Below are 17,974 nucleotides of genomic sequence, written 5' to 3'. Positions count from 1 at the left end.
TACAAAGATGGTTTCAGTCCAGGAATGAGGAAGGTATCAGTTCTAGGGAGGGGCTATTATCATCCTTGCTTTCAAGTTAAACCAGAGGTGTCCAATCTTTTGGCTTCCTTGGGCCACACTGGAAGAATTGTCTTGGGTCACACATAAAATACACTAACACTAGCAATAGCTGATTAGCTAAAAAAAAAAAAAAAAAAAAAAAATTGCAATAAAGTCTCATAGTTTTAAGAAAGTTTACGAATTTGTGTTGGGCCACATTCAAAACCATCCTGGGCTGCCGCATGCAGCCTGCAGGCCATGATTAGCTTGGCCTACATCCAGGAATGAGCAAGAATGCCAGCCTATGAGGCTAAAAGCAAGATGGAGTCAACCATGCTAGATTTCTCTGGCTGTCATAATCTTTGGAAAAGTGGTTTCAATCTTCCAAACCAATCTCAGGATTTGATAATATTCTTAAACCTGGGAGCCAGCAGCTGTCTAGGGATCCCATGAATATCACTGGCAATCTGAAAGTACAATCTGTTCCCTGGTAAATCTGCCACTCAGGTCCCTTTACATGTTTTCATTTCATAAGCAAATTCTCTTTGTCACTTCACAATTAATAAACATATTAAACAACAGTACACAAAGACACAATTCCATTAAGGTTTATTCAATATCCATCTATCCAACATCTTACGACTATCCAGCATCAGGCACTGAGATAGGCCATGAATACAAAGAGAAATAAGACATCATCTTTGTTTCTCTTCAAGAAACCTACAGTACATTGATAATAAATGAAAAGCAAAGCAAAAAGATATCTATAATAGATATTCTGATTGTCATATGCACAAGGTTTATGGGTGTATAACTCATGAGAAGGCCAGAAAAAGGGTGGGAGGTGGTAGTGGTGATGGAGACAGTCACAAAAGACTTCCTTTAAGAAAGATCTGAAGACAAAGCAGATGGGGTGGGAGTAAGGGTTAAGACAATCTAGAAAGAGGAAATGATGTGACGCCTGCAGGTATGGAGCAGAGTGATGCCTTGAGGAAGAATTCCCTGTAGTTGCATAAGAGCTACTATTATCACTTTTCTTTTTTTTTTTTTCTTTGAGACAGTTTCACTCTTGTTACTCAGGCTGGAGTGCAATGGCATGATCTCAGCTCACTGCAACCTCCACTTGCCTCAGCCTCCCAAGTAGCTGGGATTACAGGCACACACCACCATGCCCGGCTAATTTTGTATTTTTAGTAGAGATGGTGTTTCACCATGTTGGTCAGGCTGGTCTCGAGCTCCTGGCCTCAGGTGATCTGTCCACCTCGGTCTCCCAAAGTACAGGGATTACAGGGGTGAGCCACTGCCACTGGCCTTATATTTAAGTTAGGTTTGGATTTTGCTTATTTCTTGTGGATTTTAATTCTTTAGTATATTGATTTATTTTGTTTTCCCCCTCCTTGATTTGAAGTTCAATCAAGATTTTTTTCACTCTTGCTTAATTGTCATAAGCACTTAATTTTAAAAGTGTTTACTATAATGGATGCATGTAATAAATCCAGGAATAATATAAATAAAATTTAACCAAGACAGAAATAGACATGTGGGCCAGGCGTGGTGGCTCACGCCTGTAATCGCAGCATTTTGGGAGGCCAAGGCAGGCACATCACTTGAGGTCAGGAGTTGGAGACCAGCCTGGGCAACATGGTGAAACCCTGTCTCTACTAAAAATTCAAAAATTAGCAGGGCATGGGGGCGAACTCCTGTAAGCCTAGCTACTGGGGAGGCTGAGGCAGGAGAATTGCTTGAACCTGGGAGGCAGAGGTTGCAGTAAGCCGAGATGGTGCCACTGCACTCCATCCTGGGGACAGTGCAAGACTCTGTCTCAAAAAAAAGAGAAAGGAAAAGAAAAGAAAAGAAAAAGAAATATGCATGAGAAATCAGTCATTTAAAAGGGATAAGAATATTTACTTATTTATTGCCTTAGATTACATTAACCAAAAGGAAAGCTGATATAATTGAGGCAACAGAAGACTCGTAGATCTATCAGTTTTCTTCAGGAATGTTTTCAAAGAATGGAAGCTTTTTTATATAACAGAAATAAAAGCGTTCAGCAGCATGTGCTCATGAAAAAGGAAAAAAGAAAACCTCAAACCAGTTTCCATTCCCATGAGAATTTATTCTGATGTGAATTCTTAGCATCTTGATACTGCTTTATTGATGAATAAATTAAGGTAATTTATTTTGTTTGCCATTATTTCTACATATGTATCTTTGTTTAGAACCCACAGCTTCTGCTAAATAAATTACCTCCCTTTGGCTTCAGATCAAAAACAACCTCAAAAGAAGGTCATCTTTTCTGAAATTCAATTATTGACTCTCTCTTGGGACTTACAAGGAAAAGTTATGGCTACGAAAAAGAAAAGATTAGCCCCTTGTATCTGGAAATTTTGTTTATAGCATCAAGATAGATGGATTATATAAGGTCTGGTTTAAATACTTTGTCTTCTGCTACAATTAATAAAACTAAGCACTGATTCTCACATTCAGAGTAATCAGCTGTGTATTTCCCTCAATTTCTTTGACAATCTCTTAGATTTGTGGACTTAAGTACATTCTATTAAAAGTTAATACGTTCAATTCTAACTTTTGCTTCTATGACTACGTGACACTTAGTGGTTAACATCCATAAATGAGAACAGTTAAATAAACGTGGCATTTCCATTTTCTCATGCAATCCTATTTGAATCAGAAGTATAGTGATACTAGATCTAGTATTCAGGAGCATGGTCCTGATTTCAAATATCTTTGAGTATGAATGTAAATTTATATGTCAGAATTTATGTCAAGTGATGTCCTGACTTTTTTTTTTTTGAGCCAGAGTCTCACTTTATTGTCAAGGCTGGAGGGCAGTGGTGCGATCTCGGCTCACTGCAACCACTGCCTCCCAGGTTCAAGTGAATCTCCTGCCTCAGCCTCCCGAGTAGCTGGGACTACAGGCACCAACCACCACGCCTGGCTAATTTTTGTATTTTTAGTAGAGGCGGAGTTTCACCATGTTGGCCAGGCTGGTCTCAAACTCCTGACTTCAAGTGATCTATGCACCTTGGCCTGCCAATGTGCTGGGATTACAGGAGGGAGCCACTGCACCCGGCTGTCCTGACTTTTAGATCTAACAATACGATCACAATAGATATATAAGGTATTAAAAATTGAAAATTAAAAATATGTATTTTAAAGGAGTTCTCATGTTGAAAGTTTGTTAATCTTTAAAAATAGTAAATAAGGCCAGGCGCAGTGGCTTGCGACTGTAATCCCAGCACTTTGGGAGGCCCAGGTGGGTGGATCACGAGGTCAAGAGATCGAGACCATCCTGGCTAACATGGTGAAACCCTGTCTCTAATAAATATACAAAAAATTAGCTGGGCATGGTGGCGGGCGCCTGTAGTCCCAGCTACTCGGGAGGCTGAGGCAGCAAAATGGCATGAACCCAGGAGGCGGAGCTTGCAGTGAGCCGAGATCATGCCACTGCACTCCAGCCTGGGTGACAGCAAAACTCTGTCTCAAAACAAAAAAAAATAGTAAATAAAAATTATGAATTAATTAATGTTATACATAATTTAAAATGAAAATGAATAATGTCTGGTTGTGGCAAAACCTTACAAAAATGAAACAAAAGCATATTGAAAATTAACTACATTTTGTCAGAAATTTTCCAGAGGTTTTGGCACTCATCCAAAGTTACAAAAACCTATTTACTCTGAAGAGCCATCAAAATTGTTCTGGTCAGCTGAGACAAAGGGACTGGAAGGCATTGTTTTTCAAATAGGTTGATGTATTACGAGTCAACTTAGAGGATGAGACATTTCCCTGAAGTCAGAATCCTATTATAGACAGCCTAGTGTGATCAAGAATTTTGCCATCCTATTGCCTTATATATTTGGGGATTTTTTTGTTTGTTTTTTTTTTGAGACAGAGTCTCTCTGTCACCCAGGCTGGAGTGCAGTGGCGCGATCTCTGCTCACTGCAACCTCCACCTCCCGGGTTCAAGTGATCCTCATGCCTCAGCCTCCAGAGTAGCTGGGATTACAGGCATGCACCACCACACCCAGTTAAATTTTGTATTTTTTGGTAGAGACAGGGTTTCCCCCTGTTGGCCAGGCTGGTCTCAAACTGCCTACCTCAAGTGATCGGCCTGCCTCGGCCTCCCAAAGTGCTGGGAATATAGGTGTGAGACACCACACCCAGCCTTTTTAAGAGTTAAGATAATATAGATTATAACATAGAGATTCTATAGAGCTAAGTTTTATCCCCTTGATCTGTCTCGTAAATACTTGTTCTGCCTTTGAGGACTGGTAACAATTCTTGTTTTCTTTTATTCCTGAAGCATACATGTATTTCTCTTGCCATCTCTCTTTGCATCTTTTCATTTCCTTGGCCTCAGCAATCTACCTTTTTGAGTTACAATCAATCAATTTACAGTTGACCCTTGAACAACATAGGGGTTAAGGTTGCTGACCTCCTGCACAGTTAAAAATTCATATATAACTTTTGACACCCCCAAAACTGAACTGAACTACTAATAGCCTGCTGTCGACTAGAAGCTTTACTGATAACATAAACAGCCGGTTAACACAAATTTGTTGTGTTATATGTATCATATACTGTATTCTTATAATACAGTAATCTAGAGAAAAGGAAATGTTATTCAGAAAATTATAAGGAGGAGAAAACATATTTAGTATCCATTAAGTAGAAAAATGGATCCAAGATCTTCATCCTCAGCATCTGAGGAGGACGAGGAAGAGGAGGGGTGGTCTTGTCATCTCAGGGGTGGCAGAGGCAGAAGGAAATCTGGGTATAAGTAGACCAGCACAATTCAAACCTATGTTGTTCAAGGGTCAACTGTATAATAATACAAGTTCAGTCTGTGACTGAGGGCTCCTCCTTGCTTTGTTTGCCAAGTTCTATTCAAAGTTCTCTAGAATAGGAACGGGGCTCCTTCCTTATTTACCAGGAAAGCCAGGGAAAAAAGTAGCCCCTGGAACATGTCTTGGCCATCTTTATAGAGCAGATGCTCTATCGGTGTGCCCAGATTCAGATGATAGCTTGGCATGGCAGGACTTCCAGGTCTTAGTGGAAAACTGGGGAGTCAGGGACATTTATAGCCACAGTTTCTGGGATTAAGAAGAGCACGTGCAGAAGAGCAGTAATGTTTTCAGTCTTGCCAGACCCGTTTCTTATGCTTGCCTGAGTTAATACACTTTTTCTAGGATCCAGCTGCATACGAGGCAACTAAGGAACAATGCTGTTCCTCTTACATTTTTTTCTTTTTAATCATATGTTCTTTGGCAAATATCAAATTATGGCTTTATTTAATTGAGGAATTTAGAGGCATAGTAGGGTAATCTGGTCCAAGCCAGTGTATCTTTAGAACACCATAGTAAATTACCATATACACATAGATTACCATAATGCACAGAGTTATATGTCTAATATACATATTAGATACATGTAACATTATCCCACTGGCCAGAAATAAATCCTGTGCCTTCATACAGAAGTCTCCTGCTTGTCCAGCAGGATTTGGTTTTGTGCATCCTTTCTAAATTTGATTTGATAAGCTCAAGCTCCCTAGAAATCTACTCTTTCCTCCAAATATATTCATATGACCAATGTAGCTAATCTCTATCCTTAACCTGCTATCAGGAAACACTGAGTTACTAAATAAAATAATAGTGAGGTTTCTGGGGAGCTACAGGAGAGAACATCATTCACTTTTTCTACTTTGTCAACAAGTGGTTTATACCAGGGACAGCTGCTCCACTATTGACAGCTGGCTGCCAATTGTTTGCAACCCCAAAGTCTCCAGTTCAGCTTATGTTGACAAATTGATGTCCATCTGCTGATGTTTGACAAAGGAGTGCCCAAGACTGTTCTGCAAATATCCTGAAAGGAAGTATCTTCCTCCCCAGCTCCAGTCTGAGCTATTTAGCAGCATTCCCAAGCAGTACGTGCCCTTCAGGTAATCAGAGCAGTCTCTGTAGCTAAGAACGAAACCTTTGAAATTGGTCAAGCTCCAATTCCTTCGTGCTTTGTCTGACATTTAGCTGGTGCTTGCCCTTCATCCAACCTCCCTGGATAGAGAGGCAAGAAGACTTTTTTTTTTTAAAACAAACAAACAAAAAGTACCATTGCTAAGGAATGGACAGAAGGAAGGGAACACCATTTCCTGATAATGGTATAATTCCAAAATTAGTCTTATAAACAAAGGAGGGAGGGGACTTTGACATCATTGAATTCCCACAGCTGGTGTAGTTAGAAAACACTGGACCCCAACCAAAAATTTCAGGGTAGATCTTTTTGCCCTTTGTTAATTACAAAATAAATATATTTCCAGACCTCTCACAAAGGAAGGACCTAAATAAGTAGTGTAAAAATGATAGGGAGAAAAAAGAAGAGAAATTTTGTACTTTCCTGACAAGATAAAACAAGACAAGACTGGTAAAACAAGATAAAATGGTTCTTTTCTCCAAGTTTATAAGGTTTAACTAAAACAGGTTAGAGGGCATATTGAGAGGTGTATTTTGTCTTCTATCCAGAAAGCTTCCCCATCTTTTTTTATCTGATAACACTCCAAAGCCCTTCACCTCTGGCACATGACTCAGGTGTGGTCCAGGATAATATCCCATTGCCTTGGCCACAGTAATTGATCTAAGGAGTAAGAAAGTGATATGAGCAGGGAAATCAAATTCCTTCTCTGAGATTTCTTTGTAGACTGTGAGAAGGAAGCTCTGTTGCCTGGAGTTGGGTGTGAATTAATGTTCCTTGATTGCAAGTACTATAGCCAGTGCTAACTACCTAAGGAAAAAAAAGAATTTGGTAATGATGTAAGATAGCTTTCTGTATTTTTTTTTTTTTTTTTTTTTTTTTTTGAAATGTAGTCTCTTCCCTCTTCTTTTTTTTTTGAGACGGAATCTTGCTCTGTCGCCCAGGCTGGAGTGCAGTGGCGTGATCTCAGCTCACCGCAAGCTCCGCCTCCCGGGTTCACGCCAGTCTCCTGCCTCAGCCTCCCGAGTAGCTGCGACTACAGCCACCCACCACCACGCCCGACTAATTTTTTTATTTTTATTTTTAGTAGAGACGGGGTTTCACCATGTTAGCTAGGATGGTCTCGATCTCCTGACCTTGTGATCCCCCTGCCTCGGCCTCTTCTTTCAGTAACAGAAATCATGCCTCTGTTACTGAAAGAAGGGGGAAGCGGTTCTGAGTAGAAACAACAAATGTTCACTATCGACTGTTAAGCCTGGACAGCCAAGGGACCCTTTCCCTTTCCGTGCCTGCAGTAGTCCACGTGGGGTCAATAGGCAAAGAGGGGCCATGGGAGCAGTCTAGAAAGCCTGCGGTTCAACATCCTTGCCAGCCTTAGCGGCTCATACATCCCTTTCCTGCTTCAACTAGTTTCATTTTGGTTTCTGTCACTTGCAACCAACAAAGTCCTGATCAATGCTTAGTTTTTACCTCAGTGCTATTTAAGCCTATAGGTCTCTAAAATGACATTTTGAAAATCACAATCACACTAAATTTGTACATATTGAATTAGGCCACAGCGTCCAGCTGGAAGAAGTAACATTTCCTGGGATCTTCTGTGCAATAAATCTCTAAGCTCTGCAGGGACTCCTGAAACAGATGCTTATCCTTGTGGGAACTTCTGAAATCAGGAAGAAGATTTTGGTTTAGGGATATAGTGGCTCTACTTCAGGAAAATACTTTCAATGGACAAAGGAAGAGATAACTAACAGGCAATCTCTGAATGAGACCTATAGATTTTTTAACATTTAACTTTTTAGTTAAATATGAGCTATTTCTATGAGGCAAATATCAAAACTCCTTAGGAATTTATCATATTTAGAAAATACACCTTTAACTGATCACTCCTATGCTCTCTTATTTTTTCCTGCTGTTAATTTCTGGTGTGTATTGGTCTAAATGCAAAATATCCCATCTTGGTGTAGCTTCTGTATCTGAAAATTCAGTGGTAGTGCTGTAAAAGTAAATTCCTTCCTGCAAATGGTGGGATAATGATTCCTGTGGGGGAGACATCTCCGCCTTTTGTTTTCAGAAGTTCTTGTCATTTTCTGTCAAGGCAATAGCACTCTTGGACATAGTAGAGAGTAGGGAGCAGGGAGTGCAAGAACACTGTTTGTGCTTTTGACTACATATCAACCTGAGCTCCATAAAGTCTGATGATGGTGAGCAGTGGTTTTTGATGAAGTCCCAGCATCTGAAACAGTGAAATTCCAAGACCAGACTAGTTACTTTCTTAGAAAACCCTAGGTAGACTGGTAAAACAAATACCTGTTTTCAGTGGTGAAAGAAGGTTACCTGTAGAACTCTTGGTCAAATAATCGGTTGCTAGTCTGGGGAATAACAGCTTTGAAAGAGCTAGGCTGGGAGAAATTAGAAGAGGAAAAGGTGACATTGTTCAACAGACCTACACACGAGTGGACAACTATTCAAGCCTAGTCTTATTCCAATAAATATTAACATGACTTCTCTCTAAATGCTTGGAATGCTGCCAACTCAAGATTTTATTTAGGCCCAATGCACTTTCTTTAAAATACACTTACACTTGGCAGGGTTGTTAGTCAGTGTTAGTGAGGATTGCTTTAATCACTGTTTTTTTATTTTCTAATGGAGATAAAGTTCACATAACATAAAATTCACCAAGTTAACCATTTTAAAGTGTACAGTTCAGTGGCTTTACTATATTAAAAATACCGTGCAACTATTGCTATATCTAATTCCAGAACATTTTTATCACCTCCAAATCCCTCTTTTCCTAACACCTAGTTGCCATAGGAACTTTGATCCTGAGGAAGTTTGCAGGTGGAGAGGTAAAAAGAATTTTGCAAGAGAGAGAAGGTTTGAGCTGAGTGCCTAGGGGTGGGCATCATGATAAAAGATACACTTTAAAATATTAATGAGAATTGGCTCTGGGGTGTTGGCAAAGAAATATATTTCCGGACTTTCTCAAGAATGTAGGACAGCAGTAGTCTGATACTTAAAATAAATGGGATAAGTTGTCTAGTGTTTAAAAAGTTATGTGTCACTGAAAAATCACTAAAATGTCAATCTTGTTACAGACTTCCCCTCAAAAGTGTAGCTGGCTCGATTCAGACATTGAGTCTTGGGTAAGCCTACCCTGGGATGTACCAGCACTACCTGGGGAGTACCTCCCTAATGGGAGTAAAACAAAGAGATAACGTTAGAGTTGCCAGGACTTTCATTGGGATAATGGGGACATGCATGTGTAGGCTAGACACCTTATTTGGTAGCTGTGTGTATTAAGAGAGAGAGAAAAAAAGAAATTAAATGAAAAAAGTTCAGAAGGATGCATTCCCTTAAGTATGCTAGCTTGAAATCTATAAACCAAGTTCCTGATATTCTGGTCAAAGGCAGGCATTTTCATCAGATCAAGTAAATACTCAGGCAGCAACAATAGGACACAGTCAATAAGGTCTTTTGCAAAGTAACTGTCCTTTTAAGCGAAAGGAAACAAGGATGGTTGTTGTTTTTTTGTGTGTGTGTGTGATAGTCGGAATTTCGCTCTGTCATCCAGGCTGGAGTGCAATAGTGCGGTCTTGGCTCACGGCAAACTCCGCCTCCCAGGTTCAAGCAATTCTCCTGCCTCAGCCTCCCAAGTAGCTGGGATTACAGGCACCCACCACCATCCATACCTGGCTAATTTTTGTATTTTTAGTAGAGATGGGGTTTCACCATGTTGGCCAGGCTGGTCTTGAACTCCTGACCTCAGATGATCTGCCCACCTCGGCCTCCCAAAGTGCTGGGATTACAGGTGTGAGCCACCACGACCGGCCACAAGGATTGTTTTAAAATTTAACCTTAGTTTCCTGCATACTGAAGTGTACCAAAAGGTGGACTCAAGCTTTGAAGGGATACAGTAGGTGTTTTACTGAGTTCTGCTAAATAGAGCTGTAAACATTTCAGGTGTGGAAATGACGGAAGGAATCCGCCTTGGGTTGTGATTATTTGAACAAAGTAAAATCAACAAACAACACTCAGGCTGTAAGTAAGTTTCCTGCTGTGCCAGTTTTGTAATAAAGGGGCTTTTCTTTTCAGCTGAACTTTCCATCGACTTAAGTCGTTTATTTCCTTGGAGGTAATTTAAGCACACTGCCAATGAAATAATTTACTGTGTTTATGTTTTTGAAAAGAAAGAAGTTTGGTAGCACACTGTATCATTCATTTGAATATGAATATGCCTAAAAATATTCCTAATATTCTGGAACATCCCTCTGATCAGAAGACCTGAATGGCAGACCTGAATGACATATAGACTGCCTAGAAAATGAACCAAACAAGGAAAAATCACACAGAGGTAAAAAGGAGTTCTAACTGATTTGGAAACATTTCATTAATCTGCTTGTTAGAACTGTAAGCATCAGTTTGTAACTATAACGGAGAAATAGCTGAATATTAATCTAGCTAACAAATGTCACTTAGAATCAACACTTTTTTTCCCTTCTTGCCATATAATTGTTACAACAAAGCAAGCCTTCGGAGTAGGTGCCATGTATCACTTAATAAGGGCTAGAAGGGGACTCCTTTTCCAATGTGGTTCACTCTCTATTTATTATGGGGTCTGAAATATTTATTATGGCGTCTGAAATTATACCACTGGAGAATTATTTCTTAGATCATGAAGGTCTTTTGTTCATTGAGAAGAATCGACTTTTAAAAAACAATTACCCATGGTTTGGGTTGCTTATTAAGTATTACACTATATGTATGTATCTACATTTTATTTTATTTTTTGAGATGGAGTCTTGCTCTATCACTCAGGCTGGAGTGCAGTGGTGCGATCTCGGCTCACTGCAACCTCTGCCTCCTAGGTTCAAGCCATTCTTCTGCCTCAGCCTCTGGAGTAGCTGGGATTACAGGTGCCCACCACCATATCCAGCTAATTTTTGTATTTTTAGTAGAGATGGGGTTTCCCCATGTTAGCCAGGCTGGTCTCGAACTCCTGACCTCAGGCGATCCATCCACCTCGGCCTCCCAAAGTGCTGGGATTACAGGTGTGAGCCACCATGGCTAGCCTATACTATATTTTAACTTGACCACTAGCTGAAGGTGTATTGGAGGTGTTTTTTTTAAAATTTATTTTCATTTTATTTTTTGAGACAGAGACTTGTTCTTTCACCAAGACTGGAGTGCAGTGGCACGATCTCAGCTCACTGCAACCTCTGCCTCCCAGGTTCAAGCAATTCTCATGCCTCAGCCTCTCAAGTAGCTGGGATTACAGGGATGCATCACCATGCCTGGCTAGGAGATACTGGTTTTGCCTATCACTCCTTTCCAGCAGTGAGATATTCCTTTAAGAAAGTGGATTTCTCCTAATCCAGCTGTGCTTTTGGTGGGAGCTGCCAGCTGGAGCATTCTCCTTCCCCACGTTTACTCCCTCTACCCTGCCACCCAGTGGTGGGGATATGGCCACAGTTTGTCCAACCTTATTTCCTCAGCCCTGGCCACAAAGATTGGTTCATATCCACAGATGGGTACCCAACCTAAGCTAGGACTGAGTTCTTTCTTGCAGTTTCCAACTAGAGCTAGTGGGAAACTGCTTTCTTTCTTCTCTGGAGATTATATGATAAGGAGGGCAGCCCATAGCTGCTTGTGGCCATATTTCCATTCTCTTCTGAAATCTAGCCTGAGAGAATCAAGTCTCAATGCAGAAAGAAGCAGAGATGAGTGACACAGAGTTTCCTGATGGTACTTTAGACTGGAATCCATCTTTAGAGAGAAGCAGAGATGAGTGACACAGAGTTTCCTGATGGTACTTTAGACTAGAATCCATCTTACTCTAAGGCTAGTGAAATGCTCTCTCTTGGTTTGTTTACATGTACTGGTAAATCACCCTTTCTCCTTAAGCTATTATGACTGGAGCATCTTTCATTTGCAAACAGAGGTCTAAGAACCCAAAACAAACATTTTACAAGATAATCAGGGGAGTGGTGGTGTTCTAGGTCCAGAAATATGTGTGTGTGTGGGTGGGCCAGCCCTAATTGTCCTGTGATTAAATAGGGGTCACTGTGTGTTAAAGTTACTGGACATCTTTTCACAGTTTATTCCAAAGTGAATTCAGAGGCCAAGGTGACCAAGGTTTCTGAGAATGCCAGTTAATATTATTCTGGGACCACAATGGCCTTGACAATCTCCCAGACTATTGAATGTGGGTGAGGCTGCAAAGGGCCTGTGGAAGAGGAAGAATGTGCAAATATTTGATTTAGGATCTTAGTGCTACATGTCAGTCGACTGACTTAGTTTCCCCACCAAATAAGAGAAGCAACATGTAGCTCCAAAAGAAAATCACTATGTTGATCCATAATGGATCTTACAATGACTGGCTTTATTTAAATTTTAAATTTGCATCTGTTCATAAATATCCATGTTTTTCTATACAGGTAGTTTTAAAAAAAAGCCCACAAAAATAAAGAGAATAATGGGCAAAAAAAGGGTAAGATTTAATGTTTTCTGCCCTTTCCCAAGCCATTAGAGTCCTAGTCCCTCAGTATTATTTAAATTTTGCCCTATCAAAATATACAGGAGACAAAATTGTCATTATACAGTAAATAATATTGAAAAAAATGAAACTAATAAGAATTAGAGACCTTGCGATTATATATACATTTTTTTGCACCGGGTTTAAAATGCAATTGAAAAGTTGAAAGCTTCTCTTAAGCGAGCTGGGGAACTTTCTCCAATGTGCTCTACAATCATTGTCAGTTTCTTCTAATGAAAGCAGTGGAAAATCTGGCTAATGCCTCAGAATAAGGACTTTTAAATGGATAATATTCTCTAACGGATTTTATTCTTTTAGGTTTCATGGTGGTAAAAGCAAATTTACAAACTGCCTTTATGTTATTTTACTGAAAGAAAAAACTGTGTTTCAAGTTCACAATGTTACGTGGCATTTGAATCCTGGGAAAGCACTATTCAAAATTGAAAATAAAAATCAAATTCATATGAAAAGCTTTACTATGTAGTCAGGGTGCTGGGAGTGTCTCCCTTTCTGAAACTACCACATCACCTGCTTCCTCCTCCTCCATTTGATTCCGCATTGCTCCTCTTTCCCCACAATTACTTATGAGTAATAAAGGAAGCCAGAGTAAGAATGATGGCATGTTCCTGGCTTTGCAAGAGTGGCACACATCAAAGGAAGACATTTTTCCCAGGGAGCCACAGCTTTGCAAGAGATTCACCAGGCAGGAATGAAGTTTGATATCACTGTGACATAGCAGAGGGAATGCCCTGAGTCTCCCAAAGCTGGGAAAGGCACACTAGGGTATGGTCAGCGGCTGCTGTACAGGCTGACTCTCCAAGTGTGGCTTGTGCAGTGGCAAGGTAATGAACATCTCTAAGCCTCTGATTATTTTTAGGGAATTCTTAAATGTACTTACCTTAGAGGTTATTCTTAGATTTAAATAGACATGGCATGCTTAGCAAAATACCTGGCCCATAGTACTGTATTAAATGTTAACTAGTATTCTTGCTAAAATAACAGTCTGAGATTTGGGGTTTTTTTGTTTGTTGTTTGCTTGTTTGTTGCCTAATGGTGTGTTTATAATTTATTAGCTGGAGAAGCCTTTTTTTAAAAAGTCAGAACCAATGTGGCTATTAACAATTTTCTGAACTACCCAGATTTCATCTCCAGGCAGCCTTCTCTGCTTGTTTCTGGTTCATTTGCCTATTGGTAAAAAAAGATTCTCTTCTATTCCCTGTGCCCTAGTCTGTCAGCCTGTGCTTTCAGACAGCTCTGTCTCACTCCAGAGCCCAGTCCCTGCAGGCGCCTGCCTTCCTTCTTACGCCCTGCCCTCCCCCTACTACCACCCAGCTTGTCCGGTGACACTTCTCAGATCTATTTCAGTCTAGCTCTTCAGCCTCACAGACTTTCCCTTAAGGAGCAAACCGCTTATTCATTCCCTGCCCCTCTCAAGGTGAAAGTGAATCCAGCCTGGAGTTAGTAGTTCATGTGCTGTCTCTATTGGTGCCACACAGAGGTCAGACCAGGCCTGTGGCCTCGTTTTTTTTGTTTCGTTGCCAATACAACTACATACATCACCCAGCTGATGGGCCAGTGTGGATCTGTCACGTGGTAATACTGACCTCTAGGGGCTGGCTTTCTTTCATATAGAGTCTTTATCTTCTCATTGAGTTCCAGAACTGTGATGGCAGCCTCTTGCTTAGCTGTTGCCAAATCAGTTTGTAGCTTTTTCACTTTCTTTTCATGCTTTAGTTCCTTAAAAACAAACAAAAAAATAAGAGTTTCCATCACTAGGGACAGACGCATCAAAGAAATAAAAGTCATGAATGATGTCTGAACAAACACTGCCTTTGAAGCCTGCTTAGATGAAACACTCCCTGTTTATCTAGATTGAGTCCTGTTTGAAGTTTGTGAAACAGTGTATGTGCTCCTGTCAGAGTGTTTGAACCCTCAAAAAAAAAAGCCCACTCTCTACATCATAGTATCTTTTACACTCTTGAAGAGTTTTTATCTGGGTCAGAACCCTGTTGCTTATAATGGAGGCAATTAGAAGAACTCTACTTGCCAGTTGGCATTTGCCACTGAGGTACTAATGCCTACTAGTATCAGATTTTTTTTTCCCATCTGTAAGTAGACTCATGTGAAATAGAGCCTTGATTCTAAGTCATTTCCCCCTCAACACTATAATGGTTTGCTTTCAAATACACTCTAAAGTGTGTAATGCAACCATGAAATGCTGGTGTTTTCTGATATTTAGTATGGGATCCATATGGGGAAAGTGTCAAAGGTAAGAAAGGGTCAAGCATAAGAATGGTTTTTAAGCAGTAGTGAACAGGAATGCCTTTCTCTAAAATAATTTGATTTATGAGATCTAAATCTTTGGGAGAACTGCATTAGGAACTTGTTACATAATCAAAGGATTCACCTCGAGACTTCATGACTCGAAAGTTCCTTTTAGGGTTTCAAAGTAAATTTGATTCATTAAAATCCAATTTATCTGCAACTTTAGAGAAGCTGTCTGTTGTGAAAGGTGTTGCATTTGCACTTTCGTGTTGCTTTTGTATAGCTACCTTTCCATTGAAGAGCTCACCTTGCCAAGTCTTTGTGGGCTGGTAATTAGGAAGCCAGGAAAATAATCTACTAACATTTCTTATCAGACATAAATCTTGAGACAGGGAAGGGATGGTTTTTGCTCACTAGGTAAGATCATGTTCTTCCCTGGCCTCTGAAGGCACTATAATCAGGCAGTAGGGAACCACTCTCCTCTTTGAGAGTAACACCAGTAAAATCAATTCATCAAAAATGGTCTTAAATAGAAACAGGCCTCTCATTTCAAAGGCCCCTCTTTTCACTTTTTGCTTTGTTGCCAGTACAACTACATACATCATCTGGATGATTTATGAGATCTAAACCTTTGGGAGGTCACCCAAATCAGGTTATCTTCTAGACCCCAAACAGGAAGGTCAGGAGTTCACTAAAGCTTAGTTAATGGCATAAACACGGCTAAAAGAAATGTGTTACTCAAAGGAGAATGGTAGTCATGGAGCTTCTTTAAGGGGAGTTAGAGGGTAGAATCAGGCAGGGTTCAGCCAGCACAGTCCAGCTGAGAGATACCCTGAGCCACAACACAGAGGCCTGGTTTTCATGGCAGTACTTGTAAAGAGGTGGCACTAATTATTAGAATGCATCCTCTGGGTGTCAGACATGATGCTGGCCAGCTGTTGAAACATGAAGGCTGATAAAGTCTCTGCCTGCAAGTCATGAAGACCTTCTAATGAATTCCCTTCTTCTGAGCCTCTATTCACTAAAAGCCTTCATAATTTGGCCTGTCATGTAGATTAATTCAGGAGAGACGAGCTGACCAAGAAATATGTCTGGGTATTTGACAGCTGGACAGCTGTGTTTTTCAACTATGAAGTTGGCATTTTAATATATACCTCTGTCTCTTGTGAGTTGGTTTGGGTCAACTTGTTCATGAGGATCTCATCCATCCCAGGCCTGTGGTGACAGCACCTTGTGAGGTCCTGGATGGCCACCATTGACCTTTTCCACTTCAATACTGTTCCATGCTCAAATTTCTACACTTTCTTTTTACAATATAGAACTTTGGAGATACAGAGTAGGAGGAAGGGCACAGAAATGAAAATTGAGAAAGTGGAGAGAATGAGGGAAAATGAGGCAAGAGAGAGTGTTAAGGGAGTGCTAGAAAGTATCTAAAAAGAACTAACAATGATACGTGTGCTGAAATGTTAAGGACTAGGTGTGCTGATGAGAGCAAGTTGCACTGAAATGCATAAATAAGACAGTTTGATAAAGAAACAATAGATATGTGATAAACTGAAGGTAGTAAAATATTCACTGTAGAATCTAGTTTTTGAGTCATATGGGTGTTTACTATATAATTATTTCAACTTTTTTGTATGTTTGCAATTTTTCATTATAAGATATTAGGGGGAGAAAGAACTGAAGATTTATCTTCCTTACATTGCCCTTCCCTTAATTCTTAATAAATGGTATTCAAATTCTCAAATCATGTCACAACTATTCACATGCAGATATGTATTTTTCCAGAAACTTTTCTCAAAGTATGCATTGACAGTAAATAAACACAAGAAAAAATAAATGCAATGAGGTGAGAATTAATGAACAGTCACTAGGAGCTGGCATCATGTCTGTCACTACGAAAAAGTCTTACCAAGCTACATTTTCATTTTGATGGAATAATTTGATGGATAGAATGCAGGAACCTAGTGGACAGGCACAGGGGTTCTCAGTATCAGTTAAGAATTTCACCTTTCTAGGTACAAATTTTAACTCTTGTTAAAAAAATATTCAATTGCCAGACCACTTTTGTTAGGTAACACGGGGTACCTTAAAATGGTGACGTACCTTAAGATGGGGCCAGTTCCGGGTTCTTCTCCCCTCCTTGACCGGGCACTGTCTGAACCCGCCAAAGCAGGGCCAATCAGAAAGAAGCACCTCCCGCCTTCCCTTGGGCCCGCCCCAGCCCAATCCACGTAGGCCCAAGGGATATAAAACCCAGCACACCAGCAGCCCTCTCTCTGTTCCTTCTCTGCTCGATACCTCCTCTACGCCCAACACCGGCCTCATCTCGGTAAGTCTCCCGTTCCGGTGTCCGACACCAGTCGACCGGCTCCCACCTCAGCCGCCCACACCGCTGCCGTAAATCCTATTTTAGACTCGGCCTCCAGGGGGCAGGGTTCTCTCCTTTTCCTCCTCACTCGCCAGGCCTGGGCCCCTTCCCCTTTCTCGCTCCGAAAATCCTGGTACCAGGTGGCCCACGGCCCTCGGCCTTTACAGGCCTCTCAGTCCTTTCGTTTTGGTGACGACCAACTCGAGAGTTCTGACTCACGACATGGTAATCAGCTGATAGGGGACGCCCTACTCAGCCCTTTGCCGTACGTTTCCACAAACCTTCCCTTCCGCAATGGGAGCCTCTGCATCCCTGCCGGGCGACTCTCCCTTACAATGCCTTTTAGATAACTTATCAGCCCTTGGTTTGGCTGCTGATCTCAAACCTACACGCCGGATTAAATTTTGCACTCAAAACTGGCCCACCTGCCCCTTAGACAATCAAAACAGATGGCCTGCTTATGGGTCCCTTGATCCCAACCGTCTCCGGGATCTCTACAATTATTGTGAGCGAGCAGGAAAATGGGCAGAGATCCCCTATGTTCATGGTTTCTTTCTTCTACGGGACAAACCCAACCTCTGCCTCCCTTGCAAGCTGCAACACCTTATCTCTGCTCTCAAGCTACCAACCTCTCCTTCCACTCCCGACTTTGATCCGGCCGACGAACCCCCCCCATACCACCACCCTCCACCTCATCTTCCGGTCGCTGCTCAACCGGTTGAAACCGGCTATCAACCCGGACCACACGAAGACCAAACTGCTTACGCCCGGCTCTCAGG

The 17,974-nt window shown here is 41.0% G+C and overlaps 1 protein-coding gene across 1 annotated transcript in view; it reads right to left on the bottom strand.

Annotated features, from left to right (window-relative positions):
• The window catches only part of CCDC192 (coiled-coil domain containing 192), a 237,253-nt gene that overhangs the window by 51,858 nt on the left and 167,421 nt on the right, over window positions 1-17,974 (bottom strand). Inside the window, exon 6 of the mRNA XM_055299209.2 lies at window positions 14,164-14,296. Coding sequence (XP_055155184.1) covers window positions 14,164-14,296 — 133 coding nt within the window. The remainder of the gene's footprint in view (window positions 1-14,163; window positions 14,297-17,974) is intronic.

The sequence above is a fragment of the Symphalangus syndactylus genome, chromosome 11 (genome assembly GCF_028878055.3).
Source record: "Symphalangus syndactylus isolate Jambi chromosome 11, NHGRI_mSymSyn1-v2.1_pri, whole genome shotgun sequence".
Lineage (NCBI taxonomy): Eukaryota > Metazoa > Chordata > Mammalia > Primates > Hylobatidae > Symphalangus > Symphalangus syndactylus.
Note: the sequence above shows the minus strand (reverse complement) of the source record. Positions and strands in the feature narration are given on the sequence as shown.